The sequence below is a fragment of the Diabrotica virgifera genome, chromosome 4 (assembly GCF_917563875.1).
Source record: "Diabrotica virgifera virgifera chromosome 4, PGI_DIABVI_V3a".
In the NCBI taxonomy this organism is placed as follows: Eukaryota; Metazoa; Arthropoda; class Insecta; order Coleoptera; family Chrysomelidae; genus Diabrotica; species Diabrotica virgifera.
The window spans coordinates 206,220,701-206,243,937 of record NC_065446.1 but is presented as its reverse complement, the minus strand read 5'-3'; the positions used below and the strand labels follow the sequence as shown (position 1 = coordinate 206,243,937).

The 23,237-nt window shown below is 33.8% G+C and overlaps 1 protein-coding gene across 1 annotated transcript in view; it reads right to left on the bottom strand.

The window, feature by feature from the left end:
• Nucleotides 1-6,981: 6,981 nt before the first annotated feature.
• LOC126883798 (putative ankyrin repeat protein RBE_0317) overlaps nucleotides 6,982-23,237 on the bottom strand; it is a 196,879-nt gene continuing 180,623 nt past the window's right edge. Inside the window, exon 2 of the mRNA XM_050649468.1 lies at nucleotides 6,982-7,136. Within this exon, the coding sequence (XP_050505425.1) occupies nucleotides 6,982-7,136 (155 nt within the window). The remainder of the gene's footprint in view (nucleotides 7,137-23,237) is intronic.

The window sequence follows — 23,237 nt, the reverse complement described above, 5'->3', positions numbered from 1 at the left end:
ACATTTTTTCTTTTAAAAGAAGCGTCCTACGCTAATTTTCGAATGCCGTTTTCATAATTTAATTTCATATTTCCCGAGATATTCTATTTGTTTATAAGCCAAAAAATTGTTTATAATTTTAAAATATTTCTGAGGCCGGTTAAATATTCCAATGTTAATTCTGTAAAGTACATTAGATAGGTATAGTGTATTTTTATGAAAAAATCATAGTTATTCTTATGCACCATAATTATTGTCGTTATTATAGCGACCGTAAAATTTTAATTAACAATTCAATTGTTGCTAAACTGTTCATTCAATTTCCATCGGCTTCTGGAATTATAATCAATACGAAAAGGGCTTTTACATTACCAAGTTATTTAATTATTGATTAACAATTACTTATCTAAAATTTTAGTTGAAAATTAAAGATTTTGTTGGAAAAACCCGTTTTTTCCGGGGAAAGCTTTCGTCGAAATGAATCGGGAAAAACAAGTCTTTATGCAGAATTTAATTGCGGTGAATTTTTATTTGAGTGCTTTTGGTGTAAAGTTAAAATCTTTGGAGTTATAGAGCAAAAATTGAAAAAAACACGATTTTCGGAGGCCATTTTGTTTATAAAAAAAGTAGCACACTATCTGCGGACTTTGCATACCTATATTATTAATACATACAATAATAAGATTCGATTCCAGCAATAAAATTGCTGGTAAATACCTTTTTCTTGTATTTTGCTAATTAGCCCAGAGTAAATGTGTTTCAAATAAAAATAATAAATAAACAATTAAAATATCTCGAAGTTAGGTACCTACTGTCCCGGACAAACTGCACGACCGATATGCCGCATTAGGATTTTATAAGATTAGATAGAGTGTGTGTGTTCACAAAGTATAGGCGTAACAAGGGGGTGGTTTTGGCGGGTTATAACCCCCTTTTTGGATGAACTTTGAGCTCTATGAGCTCCCCTTAGGATCATCCTGGTTACACCTCTGTCACAAAGAGGGGATGGCATTAGATAAACTTTTTGCCACAGATATTTGAAAGTTAAAGATGTCATATTTATTCAATTTTTATTTTAGAATCTAAGAAATTGTTAATAGTTTTAGTGTTGAAACTTAGTAGGTGTGAACTATTCAGCGGTAATTTTACATTCTGCTCTTGAAGTCTAGCAAGTGCTCTTGAAGTCTAGTGCTTTCGTATGGTATTTATTAAGTTCACAATTAAAGATTATATCATTTAAATCTGCAGTAGAGTAGTTATCACATGAACAGAGAGAGTTGATACACATTCCAATTTTAGTAAATGTGCAGGAAAGTTGCCACGGTTTAATCATAGCGAATTAAGGATGTGGAATAAAATCGAGTAACGTGATAATCAAATATATGTGGGATATTTGGCGCAAGTTGTGGGTATACGTAAGTGTATGGGTTCCTCGAAGTTTGTACAAACTTGAGCCAAATAGTTTCCCATTTCTGTTTAATTTTTTATGCAATTCTGGAATGTAATCGCTGGAGACTGTTAAATTTACTATTTCATTTAAATTTGCTGAATTCTTTGCCATTTCATCCACTATCTTATTTTCTTTGTTTCCGGCATGCCCTTTTACAAAGATAAAGACCAAGTCATTGCTATTATTTTTAAATAGAGCGATGGTCTTTTTAATATGGCATAACAACTCATTGTTATGTTTTTTGGTAATTGGTTGTGATATTGCCTCAAGGGCAGATAAAGAATCTGATAGTATAACCGTGTCTCCAAAGTTCTGTTCAACAGCGTAAGTTAGAGCTCTTTCAATAGCATAAAGTTCGACAGTGAAGATAGATGTAAATTTAGGTAGGTAGTCTAAAAGAATTACCACTTTTTATACGAGATAATGCAAAAAGTGTTCCTATATAAAGTTTGTTATTGAGAGCATTCAATAGTCACTCAAAAAGAGTAATTTCTAGTTTCAAACAGTTAAACTGGCCGTTGTCAATTACCGACCGCCCTTTCCACGATTTTAGTAGGTCAAAAAAGCAACAGTAACAAATATGTACAATGTGTAGCGTATATAAAATGAAATAAAGCAATCAATTTTACAACGTCCAACGGTTTACAACCCAGAAAAAAGAAGATAATTTATCTCCGTTTTCCTAAGCACAAAACCATTTTTATCCCGAGGGAAATATCGATCACGCTGTTGAGAATGTGAAAACTATCGGGAGGCCACACACTACTAAGCCAAGCGGACTATTAGGATTCAATCAATCAAATCTGTAAGATGGAATACAAACTATCAATAATATATGAAACAACTAGTCATGTAAAATGAGAACATAATAATATACAATATGCAAAAATAAATAACTTTTTTTCATTATAATAAAAATAGACTTAGGCCAATATGCAAAAAACCTAGGAAATATGCGCATAAATATGCAGTATTTTACGCAAAAATATGCGTGTTTTACTAGAAAATATGCATGTAGTAATAAAGAATATACAGGGTGTCCCGAAAAGATTGGTCATAAATTATACCACAGATTCTGGGGTCAAAAATAGGTTGATTGAACCTCACTTACCTATATACAATAGTGTACACAAAAAAAAATTAAAGCCCTTTGAAGTTACAAAATGAAAATCGATTTTTTTTTCATATATCGAAAACTCTTGAAGATTTTTTATTGGAAATGGACATGTGGAATGTTTATGGCATCAACATCTTAAAAAAAATTAAAGTGAAATTTGTGCACCCCATAAAAAATTTATGGGTGTTTTGTTCCCTTAAACCCCCCCAAACTTTTGTGTACGTTCAAGTTAAATTATTATTGTGGCACAATTAGTTAAACACACTGTTTTTAAAACTTTTTTGCCTCTTAGTACTTTTTTGATAAGCCAGTGTTTATCGAGATATTTTGAATATTTGTCGAGTCCACCACATATTTGCATATGGTTAAGTATGATTATAGACACCTGTTAATAATCTGAAAATTTATTTATAACTTACATTTTTTGGTATATTTTGAAAAAGAAGCCACATCTCAATAAAAGGTGACTTATCAAAAAAAGACTAGGAGGCAAAAAAGTTTTAAAAACACTGTGTTTAACTAATGGTACCACAATAATAGTTTAATTGGAACGTACACGAACATTTGGGGGGTTTAAAGGAACAAAACGCCCATAAAATTTTTATGTAAATATATTAAAAAAGAAGCCGCATCTCGATAAAACTGGCTTATCGAAAAAATACTAGGAGGCAAAAAAGTTTTAAAAACGTTGTGTTTAACTAATGGTACCACAATAATAAATTAATTGGAAGGTACACAACAGTTTGGGGTGGAAGGGGGTTTAAGGTAACAAAACCCCCATAGAATTTTATGGGGTGGACAAATTTTACTATAATTTTGTTTTAAGATGTTCCTGCCATAAGAATGATACATGTCCTTTTTTAATAAAAAATCTCTTATAGTTTTCGATATATTGAAAAAAATCGATTTTCATTTTGTAACTTCAAAGGGCTGTAACTTTTCTTATGGAGCACATTTGTACTAAGGTAAGTTAGGTTCAACCGAACTATTTTTGACCCCAGAATGTGTGGTATAATTTATGACCATTCTTTTCGGGACACCCTGTATAAACAACTAAGAAAGTAGTATTCATTATATATTTACAAACATAATACAATATCTTCATACTTTATAGTAATTAACATCTATCTATTTTACAAACTGAGTTTAGGTAATTAAATATTTATAATAATTAAATAAGTATTTAAATCTTCTTTATCTCAGAACCTTTCTTTGCATCCTCATCATTTTACATGTTGTCTGTTAGACCAGAACGCATCTGTAAAAATATTAGTACATTTGGACGTTGAGAGGTGACTCATATTTTTTTGCAGAAATTGCTTGAAAACAACTCATATAATAATAGTTGAGTTATCCTCCCACTCAAAAGGTCCGGAACATTGTTTAAATAATCAAAATGTCAAAAATGAAAGAAAAATTCGATTTTTCTCTTCGTTTTTTGATTATAACTTTAAAAGTATTCATTTCTGAAATAAGTTGTACAGACATAAAAGTTGCGCAATTGAATTTCCTACAATATAAAATTCGTTAAAAATTTAAAAAATTGTCACTCTTGTTGCAAAATAGCAATAATTGCGAAAAAACGATAAAAAAAATCAAGTATTCGCATTTTACGTTTTTCAACCATTTATGCTACACTTAGGACCTTCATATTTTACCAAGAAAAACTTTATGATATAAGAAAACAATACTGTAAATTTCATTAAGATCGGTTGAATAGGTTTTGCAAAATAAATTTTGTCTTTTTTTTTTGAAAAAAATAAATTTTTTCAAAATATTGCAGGACTGAATATGAAGCAGACAGCAAGTTTAATTTTTTTTACATATATAACAATACCGTACCTTTCAGTTGCAATTTGCAAAATTAAAATCGGTTAACCACTACGGCGTCAGAAATTTTTTTAAATACACATTTTTTTTGGTGCTATGCGCAGGACAGCGGATAGTTTGCTCTGATTGGGCATTCCAATGACCTTTGATAATGATTGACAAATTTTAATTTTTAGGATATTTCGATATAAATAAATAAATTTGTTTATTGCAAAATAAAAACACATGCTCTGTCCTTTGAAATAACACTTTTTTTGCCAAAAACTTTCTTTGTTCATATATTTTAAGTTAGAGAAAAGTTTATTATTTTTAAACATATGCAACTGTTTAAACAATATTTCACAAACAATAATCAAATTAGTTTGATTTCTGTGGAATTAAAATGTTAAAATACAACAAAATATAGTGTAAGAAAATAATATATTAGATAAAGATTGGAAGAAATTTTGGTGGAAATCAACTTGTGTAAATCGAACGCCGCTGTCCTGCGCGTAGCACCAAAAATTAATGTTTATTTAAAAAAATTCCTAACGCTGTGGTAGTTAATGGATTTTAATTTTAAAAATTGCAAATGAAAGGTACGGTATTCTTCTATTCGTAAAAAAATTATATTCAATTTGCTATCTGCATTATTTTCAGTCCTGCAACATTTTGAAAAAATTATTTTTTTTTGCGAAAGCTGGATTGCAAAATTTATTGCACCGATATTAAGAGGATCGGTACGTATTTTCGGCTGCAATGCTATTCAAATGGGGATTCATTTTTTTCGAATCCTGAGAAAACTAATAAGTATTTTTGAAAAATTTAAACGCAGAATGAAAGATTACGTTATTAGCGAGGGCCGAAAGTCCCTGAGAACTTCTATAATGTTTATTTTAATAAGTTACAGGGGTGAAAGAACTAAGAGAAAATTTAATGTGATTTTTAATTTCAAATATCTCATTCAAAATAAACTTTTTATTTATTCTAAGGGACTTTCGGCCCTCGGTAATAATTTAGACTTTCATTCTGCGTTTAAATTTTTCAAAAATATTTATTGGTTTTTTCAGGATTTGAAAAAAATGAACACAATGCCGTGGTAATATTTTCCAAATCTGTCTTTGTCTTACAACGCACTCAACCGAATATAATATTGTCAGCATATATTGTCAGTCAGACACTGACAATCAGTGACAATTTTAAATATTTGACATTGCATCGGGAATATTTTGAGAAATTGATTAAATATTATTGATATATAGTGTATTTGATAAATAATTGATTTAAGACGTGAACTTAATAAAAAGTTATTTATTGTGTATTATTTGTGGAAGATCCAAGCAGAGAATACATCAGATATATCATGTGATCCAAGTATTTTGTTGTTAGAGATGTTCAAAATTGTAAGCGTTCCAAAATACCAACATATTATTAAAAAATCACTTTAACACTTTTCCTCTTTTCTCGATTGATTATTAGTTTTTGTTGTACAAATAAATTATTACAATCACTGAAAACATAGTTAGTGAAAAAATTATCACAATTATTAACTGAATTAATAATTTGCAATTATAAAAATAACAGTTATCCAAGAACATTCAAAAGCCATCTCTTTAAATTAATGATGACATTTTCAAGTAGAATGACATTCCAGTAATGTTTACATATCCATACCAGTGTGAATTTTACTACACGTAATTTGCCGTGTAAAGACAGAAAAAGTAGGGATATACGTAAAATATTTGCGAATTATGTACCCATAGCCTTAATAAAATTTACAGTATTGTTTTAGTACATTATATAGTTTTTCTGGATAAAACATGAAGGTCCTAAGTGTAGCATAAATGGTTGAAAAACGTAAAATGCAAATACTTGTTTTTTATGGTTTTTGCGCAATTATTGCTATTTTGCAACAAGGGTGACCATTTTTAAAATTTGTAATCAATCCTATATTGTAGAAAATTTATTTGAGCAACTTTTGTATATGTACAACTTTTCTCGAAAGTGAATACTTTGAAAGTTATAATCAAAAAACAAAGAAAATAATCGAATTTTTCCTTCATTTTTTAACATTTTCATTATTTAAACAATGTTTCGGACATTTTTGAGTGGAAGAGTAACGCATGTGTTATTATAGGAGTTAATTCCAAGAAATTCCTGCAAAAAAATATGAGTCACCTATTAACGTCCTTCTCAAAACAGATGCGCCCTGGATTATGTAGCGACTTCCTCAAAACAATTCCAAAATCTGTAGTGTATTTATATCAATTTATTTTTATCAGTTTCTTTTCTGACTAACTGCAGAAGAATCACCATCAGTGCTGCTTATCTCATTATTACTAATTTTCAGAGGTTCTAAGAGAATTGTCATGCTCTTTCCGTCTCAAATTCCTTTTTGTTCTTGACGAATTGATTTTAAGTTTTGTTGTACTATCCCACAGTGGTTCTTCTCTCTTCTTCTTCTTTTTCTTGTTCTTTTTCTTCTTTCTTTCTTTTCTTGTTCTTCTTCTTCTTCTTCTTCTTCCTCTTCTTCTTCTTCTTATATTAGGCCTCTTGGCCTGTACTTAACCGATTTTGAGCTTGTATTCGTAGCTGTGATGTTGAATGCCAGCTATCTCCCAACCTTTTAATGGGCCTTGATATTGGTCTCTTGCCTGTTGGCTTCGAATCCTTGGTTATACGGGCTATTCTGTCGCTGTCCAATTTCGTCACGTGTTAATTCCACTCTCGTCTTTTCTGTCTTCCCAACGTAGTATATCTTGTACGATAAGGACTTAAGGCCTACAAAAGAAAAAGAAAATTTTGGAAAAGTGGTAATTTATTTCTCTACATAGTCTCCTTTTAGCTCGATACACTTGACCCAGCGATGCTCCAACTTCTTTAACCCGCCAGAAAAATACCTTTTCTCGAAGTCTGTAAAATTGGCTTCTATGGCGGCGATGACCTCCTCATTCGACTTAAATTTCTGCCCAGCGAGTATCTTTTTCAAGTTTGGACACAAATAGTAGTCGCACGGGGCCAAATCTGGCTGGAGAATATGGTGGATAAGGCAACAGTTGGTAGCCCAATTCGACCAATTTGGCCATGGCGACGTCGGAGGTGTGAGCCGGTGCGTTGTCATGGTGGAAGAGCACTTTTTTCTTTGCCAAATGGCGTCGTTTTTTCTTCAATTCGGCGTAGAATCGTCCCAACAATTCGGCATAATAGGGCCCTGTGATTGTATTGCTCTTCTCCAAGTAGTCGATGTAGATCACACCTTCTGAATCACAGAAAATGCTGGACATCACCTTTCCGGCCGATTGGACACTCTTCGCCTCCTTTGGAGCACGTTTGCCGTGTGCTGTCCACTCTTTCGACTGTTCCTTGGTTTCTGGTGTATACAAGTAAAACCATGCTTCGTCGACGGTTATGAAACGAGGTAAAAACTCCTTTAGATCACACCCAAATAGCGTCAAACACTGCTCTGAAGTGGTCTCACGGTTGCGCTTATTGTCTGAAGTGAGCAAACGCGGCACCCATCGCACCAACAGCTTTCTCATGCCCAAAATTTCATGCAGGATAAGACCTACGCGGTCTTTTGAGATGCCATCTGTGTCAGCTATCTCGCGCACCTTCAATCGGTGGTCTGCCAATACAAGATCGTGAATTTTTGTCACGTTATTTTCCGTGGTAGCCGTTTTCGGAGCACCTACATGTGGCTCATCAAAAACCGACGTTCGTCCACGTTGAAACTCATTAAACCAATTTTTGACAGTTGCCATCAAAGGAGAAGAGTCACCGTACACAGCATCCAAGAGCTCTTTGATTTCTCTGCGTGATTTCCCGTCCAAAAACAAGAATCGAATTACCGACCGATATTGCTCTTTTCCATTTTATTAAAATCCGCGGACACGCTGACTTTTACACGCAATCATAACAATACTATAATTTTGATTTGGGTGAAATTTTGACATTAGCCGTCTACGAGAATGCATTAAATGACAGTACACTTCATTTGCGATAGTGTCGCCATCGGGCGTAGAGGCTAAGTACTTATCAGACTACCCTAGTATGTTGTATATGAATAACGGCCGGTTTCACAAGTCGAAGTTAACTTGTGGTTAAGAGATAACCAGAAGTTACCCCGAAATATGTGTTTCACAATATCAGGTCAACGGCGAAGTTGTGGTTAACCGACAGAATTTTTAACCAGAGCTTGGAGTGATGGTTAAGCTCTTAACCAGAGGTTATCCTAACCTAATTTCGTTTTATTGACAGGACAGAGTGTATACACGTAAATTATTAATTACAGATATGAATTTATATGATGTACTTAAATGCGTTTTCGTACTTCCGGGCCTAAAGTGACAACTTCACTCCCTTGTGACAGGTACTAAAGTGTCACATTTAATCCCTCCGGGATTAAATATTGACGAAACTCCCGGAACGATTAAATCACAAACAAACGAATTTAAGGGATATTTTATTGAAAAATATAATTAATTAGAATGGTAATTAACGTTAATATTCAAATTAATATTGTGACAGTTCGTCATATTGACCAGTTTTTCCTGGGTTAATGCAGCAGGTAACTGACGAGTAACAGATAGGTCCTTTTCATATTGAACTGGTGTTTGTTTCGAAGATCCTGCGGAAACAGGAAGCGAGAATGAGGACTGTGGCATAACTATAGTGGACGAATCGGCGACTTGACCAAATATTTTATCTGAAATTTTTTGTTTATTTTTAATAGACGATTCAATATATCCCTCGGCCACGTTGGAGGATTTCCATCCTCCATGTCTCTTCAGCACGTCTATTGTTGCTCCCGAATCAGCTAACAAAGACGCAGATGTGCGTCTAAAACAATGTCCCGTATAAGACGTCGCATTTTCTAATTTCAAGAAAGCTGCTATTTGCCGTGGAATTGTACCAAACATGTTTTTTCCTACTACTCGCGTAGTACATTCTTTGTTGATGTATTGAACAAAAAATTTTGAATGAGTTGTCCCTGTCTTTCGCAATGCCACATATTTCCGAAATATCGCCACAAAACTGATGGCACTGTTTTCTGAATTTTTGATCACAAAATTTCGGTCAATTTTATTTTTGGTGTTTCTAATCGCAATTAGGAAGGAATCGCCCAAATCTCTCACATCGTCGATTTCTAAATCAACCAACTCTTTTCCACGACAAGCTCCCGCAACGCCCAAAATAAGTGCAACCTACAAAAAAATTGATTTCTTAAAATTTCTGAATATAAACAAATTTCCAAATTTACCTTAAGCATTAAATATTTATCATCCGGAGCCTCCCGTAAGAACTGATCTACCTGCTCAGACGTGAGAATTCTTGACTTCTTTGGCTTAAATCCCTCATTTCTTCTCTTCAAAAAAGCTAATAATTTTGGAAATTTACTTATATCAATATCTTCTCTAATGTTAATAACCGATTTCAGCATTGAGTAATGTGCCCAGAGAGTTGAGGCACAAACCGCTTTTGATTTATCATCGAAGTAGACTAACAGCGCATTTTCAGTAGGTTGTCTCACATTTTTTAAGCGGCACCACTTTTTAAAAGCATCGTACTGCTGCTCGTATAGTTTTCTAGATTTCGGTGGTAACAATTCTTCACCTACTTCGGCTGCTCTTTTATCAATATCAGATACACCTTCTTCACTCATGATACCAATAATTATCAATAACAATGTTTCTTTACAATGACACTAGTAATGACAATGTTTCTAAATTATAACTGTCACAACGCAATGTTACTATGGTAACTTATTTTAAAGACAGTTTATTAAATGAGTTGAAGAGAGAAAAAACTGATTGAAATTATTGAAATAATTAATAAAATCATACCGGAAGTACGAAAAGTATCGTATATACCTTGCGACTGAAGTACATTTAATCCTTCAGGTAAATTATGGCCCTCCCTGCGGTCGGGCCATAAACTTTACCTTCAGGATTAAATGTACTACTTCAGTCCCGCGGTATATAATGTACTATTAGCATTTCAGCGGCCAATAATTGTTCGATTTTTAAATGATTTGCTTCCTGAGGTAATTATTAATACATACTATAGTCTCTTGCTTGCTACATGTTTTTATATTAACGATTTAATTTTAACAATATTGGCGAAAGACCTCAAAACAAATATTATTCTTAAACAAAACTTAAAATGTATAATGTGCATGTAATATACAGTGTGTGTACTTCAGTTGGCCACGTATGGGAAGCATTTTTAATATTAATTTTACGAAAAAAAGATACTTCAAAAAAGTTTTGCATAGTAATTTTTATGGTCCAAAATCTAAGATGCAACCATCATGTATCAAATTTTATTAATCCCATAGGAGGTATGTTAAAATATATGAATTTTTAAAGCAAGGTACCAAGAATCAACATCAAAAATATGATTATGCAAATCAACTACAAGTCTGACTGAATATCCTAACCACACATTTATTTTTCCTTAATCTGCAAAATAAACTCCACAACTAAATATAAAATCCTTAAAAAATATATACAACAAATTAATAGTCATAAAGAAATATATAACAATTTATTGAATTTATCCTAATAAAAATCAATCGAAACTCATCTGACTGATCAGCTGATTTGATAATTCTTCCATAAAAATGTTATTTCTGGTGATCATTGTCCATAATTTCCTACCAACATAAGAAAAATAAAACAAAACTTACGGTCAACTAACCATGATTGAATCTGTGGTTGTGAAACAGCAACTGTCAGTTAGACTGTGGGTAAAGGTTAGTTGACCGCTAGGGTTAACCACAGATTGTGAAACCGGCCGTAAGAGAGATCTCTTATTCTGTCGTTCGGTATTCTGTCTCTCAGAGTTTTACCAGTTATTGACCTCAACGTTCTCATTTCGGATGTTCTCAGTATCATCTTGGTTTCTGCTGTCTCACATCTTGTTTCTATCGCGTACGTCATGATCGGTCTTACAAATGATCGGTCTTAGACATGATTTATATATGCATACTTTCCCTTCCAGCCTCATATATCTTTGTTTCTCCAGATGATATCCCACAGACATCCTGACACGTAATTGGCTTTATTTGCTTGCTTTCGAACGCTATCTTTAACAAATCCATAACTATATATTTCGACTCCCAGATATTCGAATCTCGAGACTTGTTCAATTAGTTCTTTGTTAATTATTAATTTGCATTTTATAGGTTCCCTTGATTTTGTCTTAGCTGCTGATATTTTCATGTTGTAGTTCTTCGCTACTATATTGAAAGTTTGTGCCAGTCGCTGTAGGTTATCCTCGTTATCGGAGATTTAAATTGCGTCGTCAACATAACAGGGGATTTTTATTTGTTTTTCTGCCATCTTATACACTGTTCCAGTACCTTTAATGTTTTTTATGATTTTGTCCATTACTAAATTAAAAAGCAATGGGCTCAAGCTATCCCCTTGTCCGATTCCCGAGTTGATTTCTACTTCCGATGTTAGTTCATTCTCGACTTTTATTCTGGTTTTGTTTTTCGTATTATTGTCTTTATTTATCCTTATCATCTTGTTGGGCTGATTTTTCTCCTTTAGTAATATTAGCTGGCCCAGAGATGCATGGACATGAATCAGGATATGTACTTATGTTTTGTAGACTTTGAAAAGGCATTTGATAAAGTTCAACATAAAAAGCTAGTAGATATATTAAAAAGCAAAAATAATGACAGTCGTGACATGAAAATTATATCTAATATATATTGGAATCAAACTGCCAAGGTAAGAGTTGCCAACCAGGACACCCAAGATATCAAAATACAGAGTGGAGTCCGTCAAGGTTGCGTGCTGTCTCCACTACTTTTCAATGTCTACAGTGAAGCGGTATTTCAAGAAGCGCTCTCAGATTCAATAGAAGGTATATCTATCAATGGAAAAGTTTTGAACAACTTACGTTTTGCAGACGATACAGTAATAACAACAGATAACAACAATGATTTACAGGACGTAATGCAACGCCTTAATGAACGCTGTCATAAGTACGGACTGAAGATGAATTTAAAGAAAACTAAATGCATGATCATAACTAAATCAGCACATGTAAACATCCAATTAACTATAGAAGATACTGTGATTGAGACTGTGGATAACTACAAATACTTAGGAACATGGATAACATCAAATGTAGACCAAATCAAAGAAATTAAGACACGTATTGAAATAGCACGTGCATCCTTCATTAAACTTAAAAAGTTTTTTTGTTGTCGGGATATAAGGTTAGAATTACGCTTAAGGATGCTTCGATGTTACGTGTTCTCTACTCTTCTTTACGGCTTGGAAGCGTGGACGTTGAAACAACTCCATTTGAATAAGTTGGCCACCTTTGAATTTTGGTGTTACAGAAGAATCCTACGAATATCATGGATTCAAAGAATGTCGAACGTGGAAGTAACTAGAAGAATAGGAAATCAACCGGAAATAATACTAACTATCAAAAGACGAAAACTTGAGTACTTGGGACATGTGACGAGAGGGCAAAAATACTCATTATTACAACTTATTATGCAAGGCAAAATCCGAGGAAAGTGAAATGTGGGAAGACCAAGAACATCCTGGCTTAAGAACTTACGGGAATGGTTCGAATGCAGTAGTGCAGAGCTATTTAGAGCGGCAGTCAACAGGGTCCGCATTGCCATGATGATTTTCAACCTTCGATAGAAGATGGAACTTAAAGAAGAAGAAGTAATATTAGCACATCTTCCAATCTTACACAATCGAAGGCCTTAGTCAGATCTATAAAGCACATACATGTAGGTTTATTATATTCGGCATTCGGTCATGTAAGTGCCATCAGATATTTTATAGTGAGCTTATATTTTATATTATGAGCAGCAACAAACAAATACGAAGACTAGTATGAACATACGTCACAGCTCTGGGGATGCACCAGTAAAACCGACATTAACATTAAACTACATATGTAATACAAACATTTTAGATTAGGATACTAAAAGCAGTGTTGAGGCTCCATGGTACGTAAAAACAGTATCCACCGAGACCTGAGGATGGAGATAGTAGAAAAAATAATTGCCAAAATATGCTAGCAGACATGAACAACGTGTACTTCAACATAATATTAATATCGAGGCCATCCAACTAATCGAAAACACAGTTATAGAAAGAAGTCCCAAGAAGGCAAAACCTTTGAGTTCGTGAAGTTGAAAAACATAGGATTGTGTGAACTTAATATACCTGCATAAAGTGTAAATATTACTGTAAGTTAGTACCTATAGAACCGAAGCTGGGACAAATAATTCCCGGACAAATAATTTCGTACAAAAAATCACCACAAATTATCCCTGGACAAAAAATCCCCAGACAAAAAATCCCCACAAAAATTTCCCACAAATAATCCCCACAAATAATCCCCCGACAAATAATTCTTGGACAAAAAATAACCACAAAAAAACCCGTAGAAAAAATCCCCAAAAGAAAATGCTGGACAAATAATCCCCACCAATTTTTTTGGACAAAATATCCCCACAAAAAATTTAGGGACAAAAACTCCCCCTGAAATATTTGCTCCAGAATAAATAGTTCTATAAAGGTTTTCCCGTGAATGCAATCGACTCAAATGTTTTTCAGCCTCAGTCCCTTATCTTCCACGATTTTTGAAAAGACTTTTTTTCATGTAAAACTTTTCGGCATGGAATTGGAATTCGAAATTTACAATTCATGCTTAATCTTAATTGCTAATCATTATTTTCGTGACGAAAAGCGGTTTCATGGCGATTGGGAAACTTTTAAAGAAATATATTTTTTTTTATTACTCAGTTTTTATCAATCTAGTTGTAGTAGGTCAGCAGTAAATAACAAGTATAGTAAGGGACCAAGTACACTACCTTGTGGGACGCCGGATTTTATTTTAAATAGTTCTGAGCGAGCATCTTGTTGTTTTACTAATGAAAAGCGATCTGTCAGATACGATTTTATAATTAAATAATATTGATACGGAAGATTTTTCTTCAGCTTATGGAGGAGTCCTGTATGCCACACTTTGTCGAATGCTTGGCTGATATCTAGAAAAGCTGCACTACAGTACCTCTTGTTTTCTAGATCATTGCTGATTTGTTTGACTAAACGATGTGTTTGCTCTATTGTTCCATGTTTGCTACGAAAACCAAATTGGTGTTTTGGAATTAATCTTGTTTCTTCTATTATTGGTTCTAATCGACGTAGAAACATTTTTTCAAATAGCTTAGATAATATAGGTAAGAGACTAATGGCTCTATATGAGTTCAGTTCTTTGGGGTCTTTTCCTGGTTTTTGTAACATTATGATCTCTGCTACTTTCCACTGATTGGGAAAATGTGCATACGTAAGTATTGCATTAAATATATGTGTTATTGCCATGATTGTTTTCTTAGTTACGTTTTGCAGGATTTAAAAGAAATATATGGCAGCAAATATTTCTTGGGGATTGTTTGTCCGGAAATTTTTGGGGAGATAATTTGTCCAAAAAAATTTGTGGCGTTTATTTATCCGGGATTTTTTGTGGGGATTTTTTGTCCGGGATTTATTTGTCCGGCAATTATTTGTGGGGAATATTTGTGGGGATTATTTGTCTGGGGATTTTTTGTCCGGGATTATTTGTCCGTGTATTATTTGTCCGAACCTAATAGAAACACCACTGAATGAAATTATAGTTCTTAAAATGACAACTGTCACAATATAAGTTAAAATAAAAACTTTGCTCGTTAATCTTTACTAATCAGATTTTAGTTCAAGGTACCATCAGCTTGTTGGTATAATAAAAAGAAAGGAAAAAGTCGAAGAAAAACAATGGACAAGAAACTATCTTGTAAATAAAAACCACATTTCTTCTTTGTAAAGTGGCTCTTCTCTGTCTTTAGATGTTCTTATTAGGTGTTCAAAATTTAGCCCTGTCTATTGTCGGATGTTTATAGTAGGTACATTTTCTCCCGGTTTTTGCTGTAAATTTTAAAGAACCGCTTGGATAGACATGAAATTTGGCATACGCATAGCAACATGTAAAAGAAAAAAAGTGATATTGTGCCGATGTGTGCTTTTGCCCTGGGGGTAAGTTTCACCCCTTTTCGGGGGTGAAAAAATATACGTTCAAAATAAGTCCGGATCTCGATAAACTGACTAATTCTAAGGAACTTTCACTCTATTGAGTTTTTTCACTAAGTCAATACTTTTCGAGTTATTTGCGAGTGAATATGTTCATTTTTCAACGAAAAAAAAAACAAGTTTTTAGACGATGTTTGGCAAATAATTCAAAAATTAAGAATTTTTATTCTTAGCAAAAATATAGCTTGTAAAAAAATGAAAAAATGGTGTATGCATGAGGCCTCTAGACCTAGTAGAGGGTGAAGGGGATGAGCTCAAAAATTTAAACTATATCATTTCAAGAGCTCATAAATAGCTCGTAATTCTGTCGCAAAGATCGATTCAATATCCCTATTTTTAAGTAGTGGGGGGGGCTGAGCTGAGTCAGCCCCCCCACTAAAATCTTAAATTCCTGCTCAGTGTAACGAGCTTAAAATTTTTTATGTGCGGAATATGAAAGCTCATAAATAGCTCATAAATTAGCGATATTTGTTTTTTAATTTTTGCAAGTGGAAGGGGGGGGGGCAGCTCAACACGGGTAACCTATTTTCATTAGCTATAACTCTGCTTCTGCTAGGTCTAGAGACCTAATATATACACCATTTTTTTCACATTTTTACAAGCTATATTTTTGCTCAGAATGTTTTTTCGACAAATTACTTACTTTTTGAGTTATTTGCGAAAAACCGTCTAAAAACGTGGCTATTTTGTTGAAAAATGAACATATTCACTCGCAAATAACTCGAAAAGTATTGACTTAGTAAAAAAACTCTATATAACAATAGTTGCTTAGAATTGATCAGATTATCCAATACTGGACTTATTTGGAACGTATATTTTTTCACCCCCGAGAAGGGGTGAAAGTCACCTCCGGGGCAAAAGCACACATAGGCACAATATCACTTTTTTTCTTTGACTTATTAGCTATGTGTATGCCAAATTTCATGTCAATCCAAGTGGTTCTTTAAAATTTAGAGGTTTTGCAATATTTTACGTTTAAGCGCTGGTTTCCTCGAAAGCGGCACCGACAAACTGCGACCATAGCACTGCGATGAATTACGTCAGATTACGGTGAAAAATTCAAGGTTCTTCACTGCGGCAAAGGAATGTGCAAGTTCAGCAAGCGTTGGCTTCCAACGCATCCTTGGAAACCAACGCTATTATTTTGCGTGGTACAGTTTTTTATGATGTCATTCATCGCAGTGTTACGATCGCAAGTTGTCGGCACCGCTTTCGAGGAAACCAGTGCTTTAGCGAACGTACTATTAGCCACGATAGTCTTTTCCTTACCTAATCGAACAGCAACTAGAATTTCTTAAAAATCAACAGATGAAGATTAATGAATCCTTACATTTATGATTTTCTTCAATTATTTATGGTATGATTTTAATACGAATTTATTCCAATTAAAAAAAAAACTGAAGGAAGGTTAAATAATACTTATCACAATTGTTAAATCGAAAAAATAAATATTACAGCTTCGTCGAAGTTTACATAGTTCGTCGCCTTGAATTATTTACCCACACATGTTCTATTCTTCAAAGGTTTCATGACCATAAAAAGTTTGCTAATTTTTTATTTCAAATTATGTATACACTAAATTTAAATAACAATATAATTAAGCTAATCATCATAATTATTGCTAAGAATTTATTGTATCTAAAAATATGTGATCACAGTATTTAACATTAATTGATTTTATATTATACCAGCTGACCCGCTGAACTTCGTACAGTCTTAGAACTAAATAATGTTTAAAAGTTAAATAACTAAAAATTAACAGAAAACAAAAAAAAAATACTCAAAAATATTGTGTATACTTTTTTCTGATAAACCATATTTTTTGTGGTACATGCGTAAATAATGATCACTTAGGTTGGCCGTACCAACTCAGAAACCTTCCAGGATTCATGCACAACAACTTGGCTTAAGATCATCACGTGATCAAATGCATAGTTTACGATTTTACAAGGTACATACAGCACTAAGGTATATACAGTAACTAGGTGCATTTTTCCGTTGGAACTTTACCAGCTGCAAACGGGGGATGTGAATTGCATAGTGTAGAATTCCTTCCCTCTCGTCTTCACTGCAGCATCCATTTGACTTGCAAATTGTAGAAGTCTTGGAGGTGTCACCAGGAAAGTGTACCAATAAGTTTTCAATTTAAAAATCTTTTAGTAATATTTTTAATATTTTCAATATTAATAATTTACTATTAGGACTTGAAAACTACTTCGTCTTTCAATGTCAGATGGCGCTAGCCACCTACTATCATCACTTCAGTTGCAATAGGTGGGAAAGCCTCTCGATACGAATCAGTTAAAATATGGAGAACAGTGCCTACGTTCCTTCCGATGAAGGCTCCAATAAGAGCCGAAAATCGCGATTCAAGGGACTGGACTGCACTCCGTATTCTAATTGAAAAGTAAGATTGTTTTGCCTTCGCATTGCAACTGAATAAAAATGGTATACATTTTTATTTTATAGTCGTATTACTCCGTAGAGTAACTAGGTGCATTTTCCGTTGGAACTTTACCAGCTGCAGACGGGGGATGTGAATTGCATAGTGTAGAATTCCTTCCATCTCGTCTTCACTGCAGCATCCATTTGACTTGCAAATTGTAGAAGTCTTGGAGGTGTCACCAGGAAAGTGTACCAATAAGTTTTCAATTTAAAAATCTTTTCTCTAACAATAAAACACTGAAAACGTTTGTTTTCTATACTTCCACAAAATTTATTATATCTAAGTGACTACAGCTGTTTCGGCGGAGTGCCTTTCTCAAGTAATATAGTTTACAATGTGTTTGCCTTTTTAATCTTCAACTGAAGAGGAGTGGGGAGCTGTTTGTCTCGAGTTGGTTATTCAGAATTATATCTGTATTTTTCAGTTTATTAATTTCCATATATTCTAAAAAAGATAGCTTAAGGCCTTTATTTTGAATATGTAGAATTTGAAACTCTTCATTGAAAGAATGATTATGATCTAGAAGGTGAAGTGCGTATGTAGAAGTGTCTGTTTTTCTATTGTTGAATGCCCTTTTGTGTTCTGCTATCCGTTTGTCAAAAGTTCTGCCAGTTTGACCGATGTACGTTTTCGGACAGTCACCACAAGTTAGTTTGTACACACCACTCTGTAGTTGCTTTCTCTTTCGGCTTTTATTATATATTAAGAACAATAAAAGCCGAAAGAGAAAGCAACTACAGAGTGGTGTGTACAAACTAACTTGTGGTGACTGTCCGAAAACGTACATCGGTCAAACTGGCAGAACTTTTGACAAACGGATAGCAGAACACAAAAGGGCATTCAACAATAGAAAAACAGACACTTCTACATACGCACTTCACCTTCTAGATCATAATCATTCTTTCAATGAAGAGTTTCAAATTCTACATATTCAAAATAAAGGCCTTAAGCTATCTTTTTTAGAATCTATGGAAATTAATAAACTGAAAAATACAGATATAATTCTGAATGACCAACTCGAGACAAACAGCTCCCCACTCCTCAACCTCTTCAGTTGAAGATTAAAAAGGCAAACACATTGTAAACTATATTACTTGAGAAAGGCACTCCGCCGAAACAGCTGTAGTCACTTAGATATAATAAATTTTGTGGAAGTATAGAAAACAAACGTTTTCAGTGTTTTATTGTTAGATAAAATGAACTTCCATCAAGTAACGGTCGAATCCATCAATTATTAAAAATCTTTTAGTAATATTTTTAATATTTTCAATATTAATAATTTACTATTAGGATTGAAAACTACTTCGTCTTTCAATGCCAGATGGCGCTAGCCACCTACTATCATCACTTCAGTTGCAATGGGTGGGAAAACCTCTCGATACGAATCAGTTAAAATATGGAGAACATTGCCTACGTTCCTTCCGATGAAGGCTCCAATAAGAGCCGAAAATCGCGATTCAAGGGACTGGACTGCACTCCGTATTGCCTTCGCATTGCAACTGAATAAAAATGGTATACAATTTTATTTTATAAAAAATTCAGTCTGGCAACATTGTGTGAATACCAAGTCCTCTAAGATATCAAGAAAACCGTAATTTAGTCCAGACAAATTAATGTATTTTTTAACAACAAAAATGAGATATCTTAACCAAATAGCGTTTCAAAAACGATATGCAGAATAATTTTGAATTCGGTTCCGCTAATGAAATTTTTGTCTTTAGAAGTAGAAAAAAGTTTAATTTCTCTTGCTTAATATTTTATCCTCTAATAATTTTGTCTGTGATAATCTTCAACTACTAATGACTAATTTATATGATTAATGGGCTGTTAAAACATCGGCAAACTCTTATCTTTAAAGCAACTGACAAAGTTCCGTTTCTACTATACTTCTATTTCCCAAGGTCAATGAGAATAATAATTTTAAAAAATCTCTTCAAGTGTCGAAAATGCTCATAAAATATCACTTCTTTACGATGTTTAAGCCTGCTAATTGATTTATTAGTCTAATGAGAGTAAAAACGTAAAAACGTGGCTTATGGCTTTTTTGTATAGTATTAAAAAATGTATTAAAAAATAAACGAGTAGTATTTAGTAGGTAACTGTTGACAAACCAATTCGAAGCAATAAGTTGTAAAATAAGAATGGTTCATTTATGGGCCTTATAGTGCCATTATTTATATACGAAAACTTGACTGGTGGCAAGTAATTAGATTTACTAAATAACCAAATTATTCCTGCACTGCAAAAGAACCACAACATTTTGGGTTTCTATAAAATGGAGCCCTTCCCCACTGTTACCGATATGTTGGAAAAATTTTTAATGCGAATTTTCAAAATCGATGCCATGGACCGTGAGGATTCGTAGAGTGGCCTGCTAATTCTCCGGACCTTAATTCATTAGATTTTTTTATTGGAGTTATCTACAATCACCTACAATCACGTGTTTACATTAAGCAATCAAGACGTTTGCAGGAATTGAAACAAATAATTAGTGATGAATAGATGAATGTAAACTGATATGTGGAAAGTCTTGGGAACAGTGTCTAAAGGATTTAGTAATAGGCTTGCACATTATTGTTAGGAGGTGACCAGCGAGTGTTTTGACCATTTAGAGTGGACTTTTTTAAATTACTATTCTCGTTTGTTGTAGTAAAAAAGTTTGCTTATTCTTTAATTATAAAATGATTTATTTCTCGTTTTATCAAATTTTTTCTACCAAACTTAGTAATCGTTGGGCTGAAAAGTTCGTAGGCTAACATTTATTACAAAAAGTTCAACTATTTTCCGCTGGTATTGCGAATTTCAACGTGGTCGATCCAGGTTCAGCGAATTCAGGTCAGGTCCACCCAAAAAAGCAGCAGTCACACAGCAAAACATTGATGCGCTTCGTCAGCTAATTCGATGACCGCCGTGTAACATACCAGGAGATAGAGGCATATTTGGGAATTTCAAAGACCTCGATCCAAAAGATCCTACATGAAGGACTGGGAAGTTAGTTTCTCGTTGGATACATAATTTGCTCGCACAAGAGCAAAAATCATTTCGCGTCAATTTATTGGTGTCGAAAACATTGGAATGGTTCAACAAAGGAGGCTCAAAAAATGCTTATGCTATTGATAGTGGCGATGAATCTTGGATTTACTCATACGAAACGGGAAATAAACGCTAATCCGCTGTATAGGTGTTTCATGATGAAGAAAACCCAACAAAAGTGATTCGTTCTCGAAGTATGTCAAAGAAAATGGTCGCAACATTCAACATTTGTGTCAAAATCTGGTGATATGCCTTCGAAGATCGAAGAACGGTTACTTCTGATTGGTATATAACCGTTTGTTTACCAGAAGTTATCGCGAAAGTACGACAAAGCAACACACAACGGTGAATCATCCTACATCAGGACAATGCAAGAGCTCACACTGCCCAAAAAAAACAATAGAGTTTTTGGAGCTTCAAAACATCGAATTGTTAAACCATCCACCACATAGCCCCGACCTAAGTCCCAACGACTTCTTCACGTTCGCAAAGATCAAGAACAAAAATTCAATGCGTGGGCAGCAATTCTAGTAACCAGAAGAAACCATCTATGCCTTGAAATAACTGTTAAATAACTGTTTTACCAATTGGTTTAAACGTATGCAAAAGAGTATCGAGTTGTTGGGACATATTTTGAATAGCAATAAAGTACTTTAAGTCTATAATTCTTTTTTATTTATGGCTATATGCAAAACTAAAAAGACAACCCCCTTCTTCTTTAAGTAGGTACCGTGCCCAAATTTTAGGCGTGGGTACTTTCCACGATAATTAGCCGATATCGTTCTTGATCTTGCGCGGCATGTAATAATTCATCTGCTGATAAATCAGTCCATTGACAAAGGTTTCGGAGCCATGAATATTTCTTCCTACCAATTCCTCTTTTTCCGTCGATCTTTCCGTTGAGTTTTAACTGCAGTATTCTGTATCTGCTATCTCTCATTATATTTATATGCCCCAGATATTCAATTTTTCTCTTTTTTATCATGTTCATTAAGTCACCTTCGTCTTGACCTACTCCATTTAAGACATCTCTGTTTGAAATGCGTTAAACCCAAGATATTCTGAGCATTCTACGACATGACCACATCTCGAAGGCGTCTAATTTGTTCATCATGTTAACCTTGATGATCCAGGTTTCACATCCATATAGTAATACAGGATACACATAACATTTTAGGAACTTGATTCTTAGTTGTAAATTCAGCTAAGAATTGCTCAGAATAGATCTAAGTTTCATAAATACCATCCTTGCAATTTCTATGATTAACTTTTGTTATCGGTTCGTTACTGACAATTAGTTGCATAGGGCCGACGTCTTGTTTACTAACCAAAAGTAATTTATTCTTTGTTGTATTTAAAATCCATTATTAGAGCATTCTCTAGTGACCCGATATATAAGGAATTGAAGATCTTTGATACTCTCACCCCATGATATCTGCATATGTGATGTTGTTAATAGTTTCTCCCCCGATTCGAACTTCACATTGTCCTTCCTAGGCTTCGTTAAAAATTATTTCTGAGTAAACGTTAAACAAAGATGGGGACAACACACAACCCTGTCTGACACCTCTTTGAATGTAAATTTTGTCTGTTTCTTTGCCGTCTACTAGAATACAAGCTTCTTGATTCCAATATAGATATTGTAAAAGTCTCAGATCTTTATCACCCATTCCAATCATTTCTAGATATTAAAACAGCCTATTATGTTGAACCCTATCAAACGCCTTCTCAAGATCTATAAAGCAGATGTAAATTGGTTTCTGTACATCCCATGATCGTTGAAGTAATGGTAGCATTGAGAACAAAGCTTTCCTTGTTCCCAATCCTTCTTTAAAACCGAATTGTTTGTTTCCCATTGTCTCTTCACATTTCTGCTTCATTCTATTAAAAATAATTATCTTAAGAATTAGCTTGAGAGAGTGGCTTATGAGACTAATTAGTCTAAAGTCTTTACATTATGATATATTAGGTTTTTTTGGAAGTGGGGTAAATGTAGACTCCAACCATATTTGTGGCATTATTTCAGTTTCGTATATTATGTGGTTATAAATGTTTGTTAGTTCTGAGACATTGTCGTCATCTAGAAGTTTGAGCCAGTCTGATGGTATTTGGTCAGTTCCTGGAGATTAACAACCCTCGTAGTAGCCGAATATTCGTGGCATCTCTAGTACATTACGTTTAAAACAAGTAAACTCTCGTTCCCTCTTTCTATTAATTTGCAAAATTGTAATATCGCGCTTTTTGTTCGATGTAATACCAGAGAGGTTGCTAACCGCGACATTGCCATTTCAG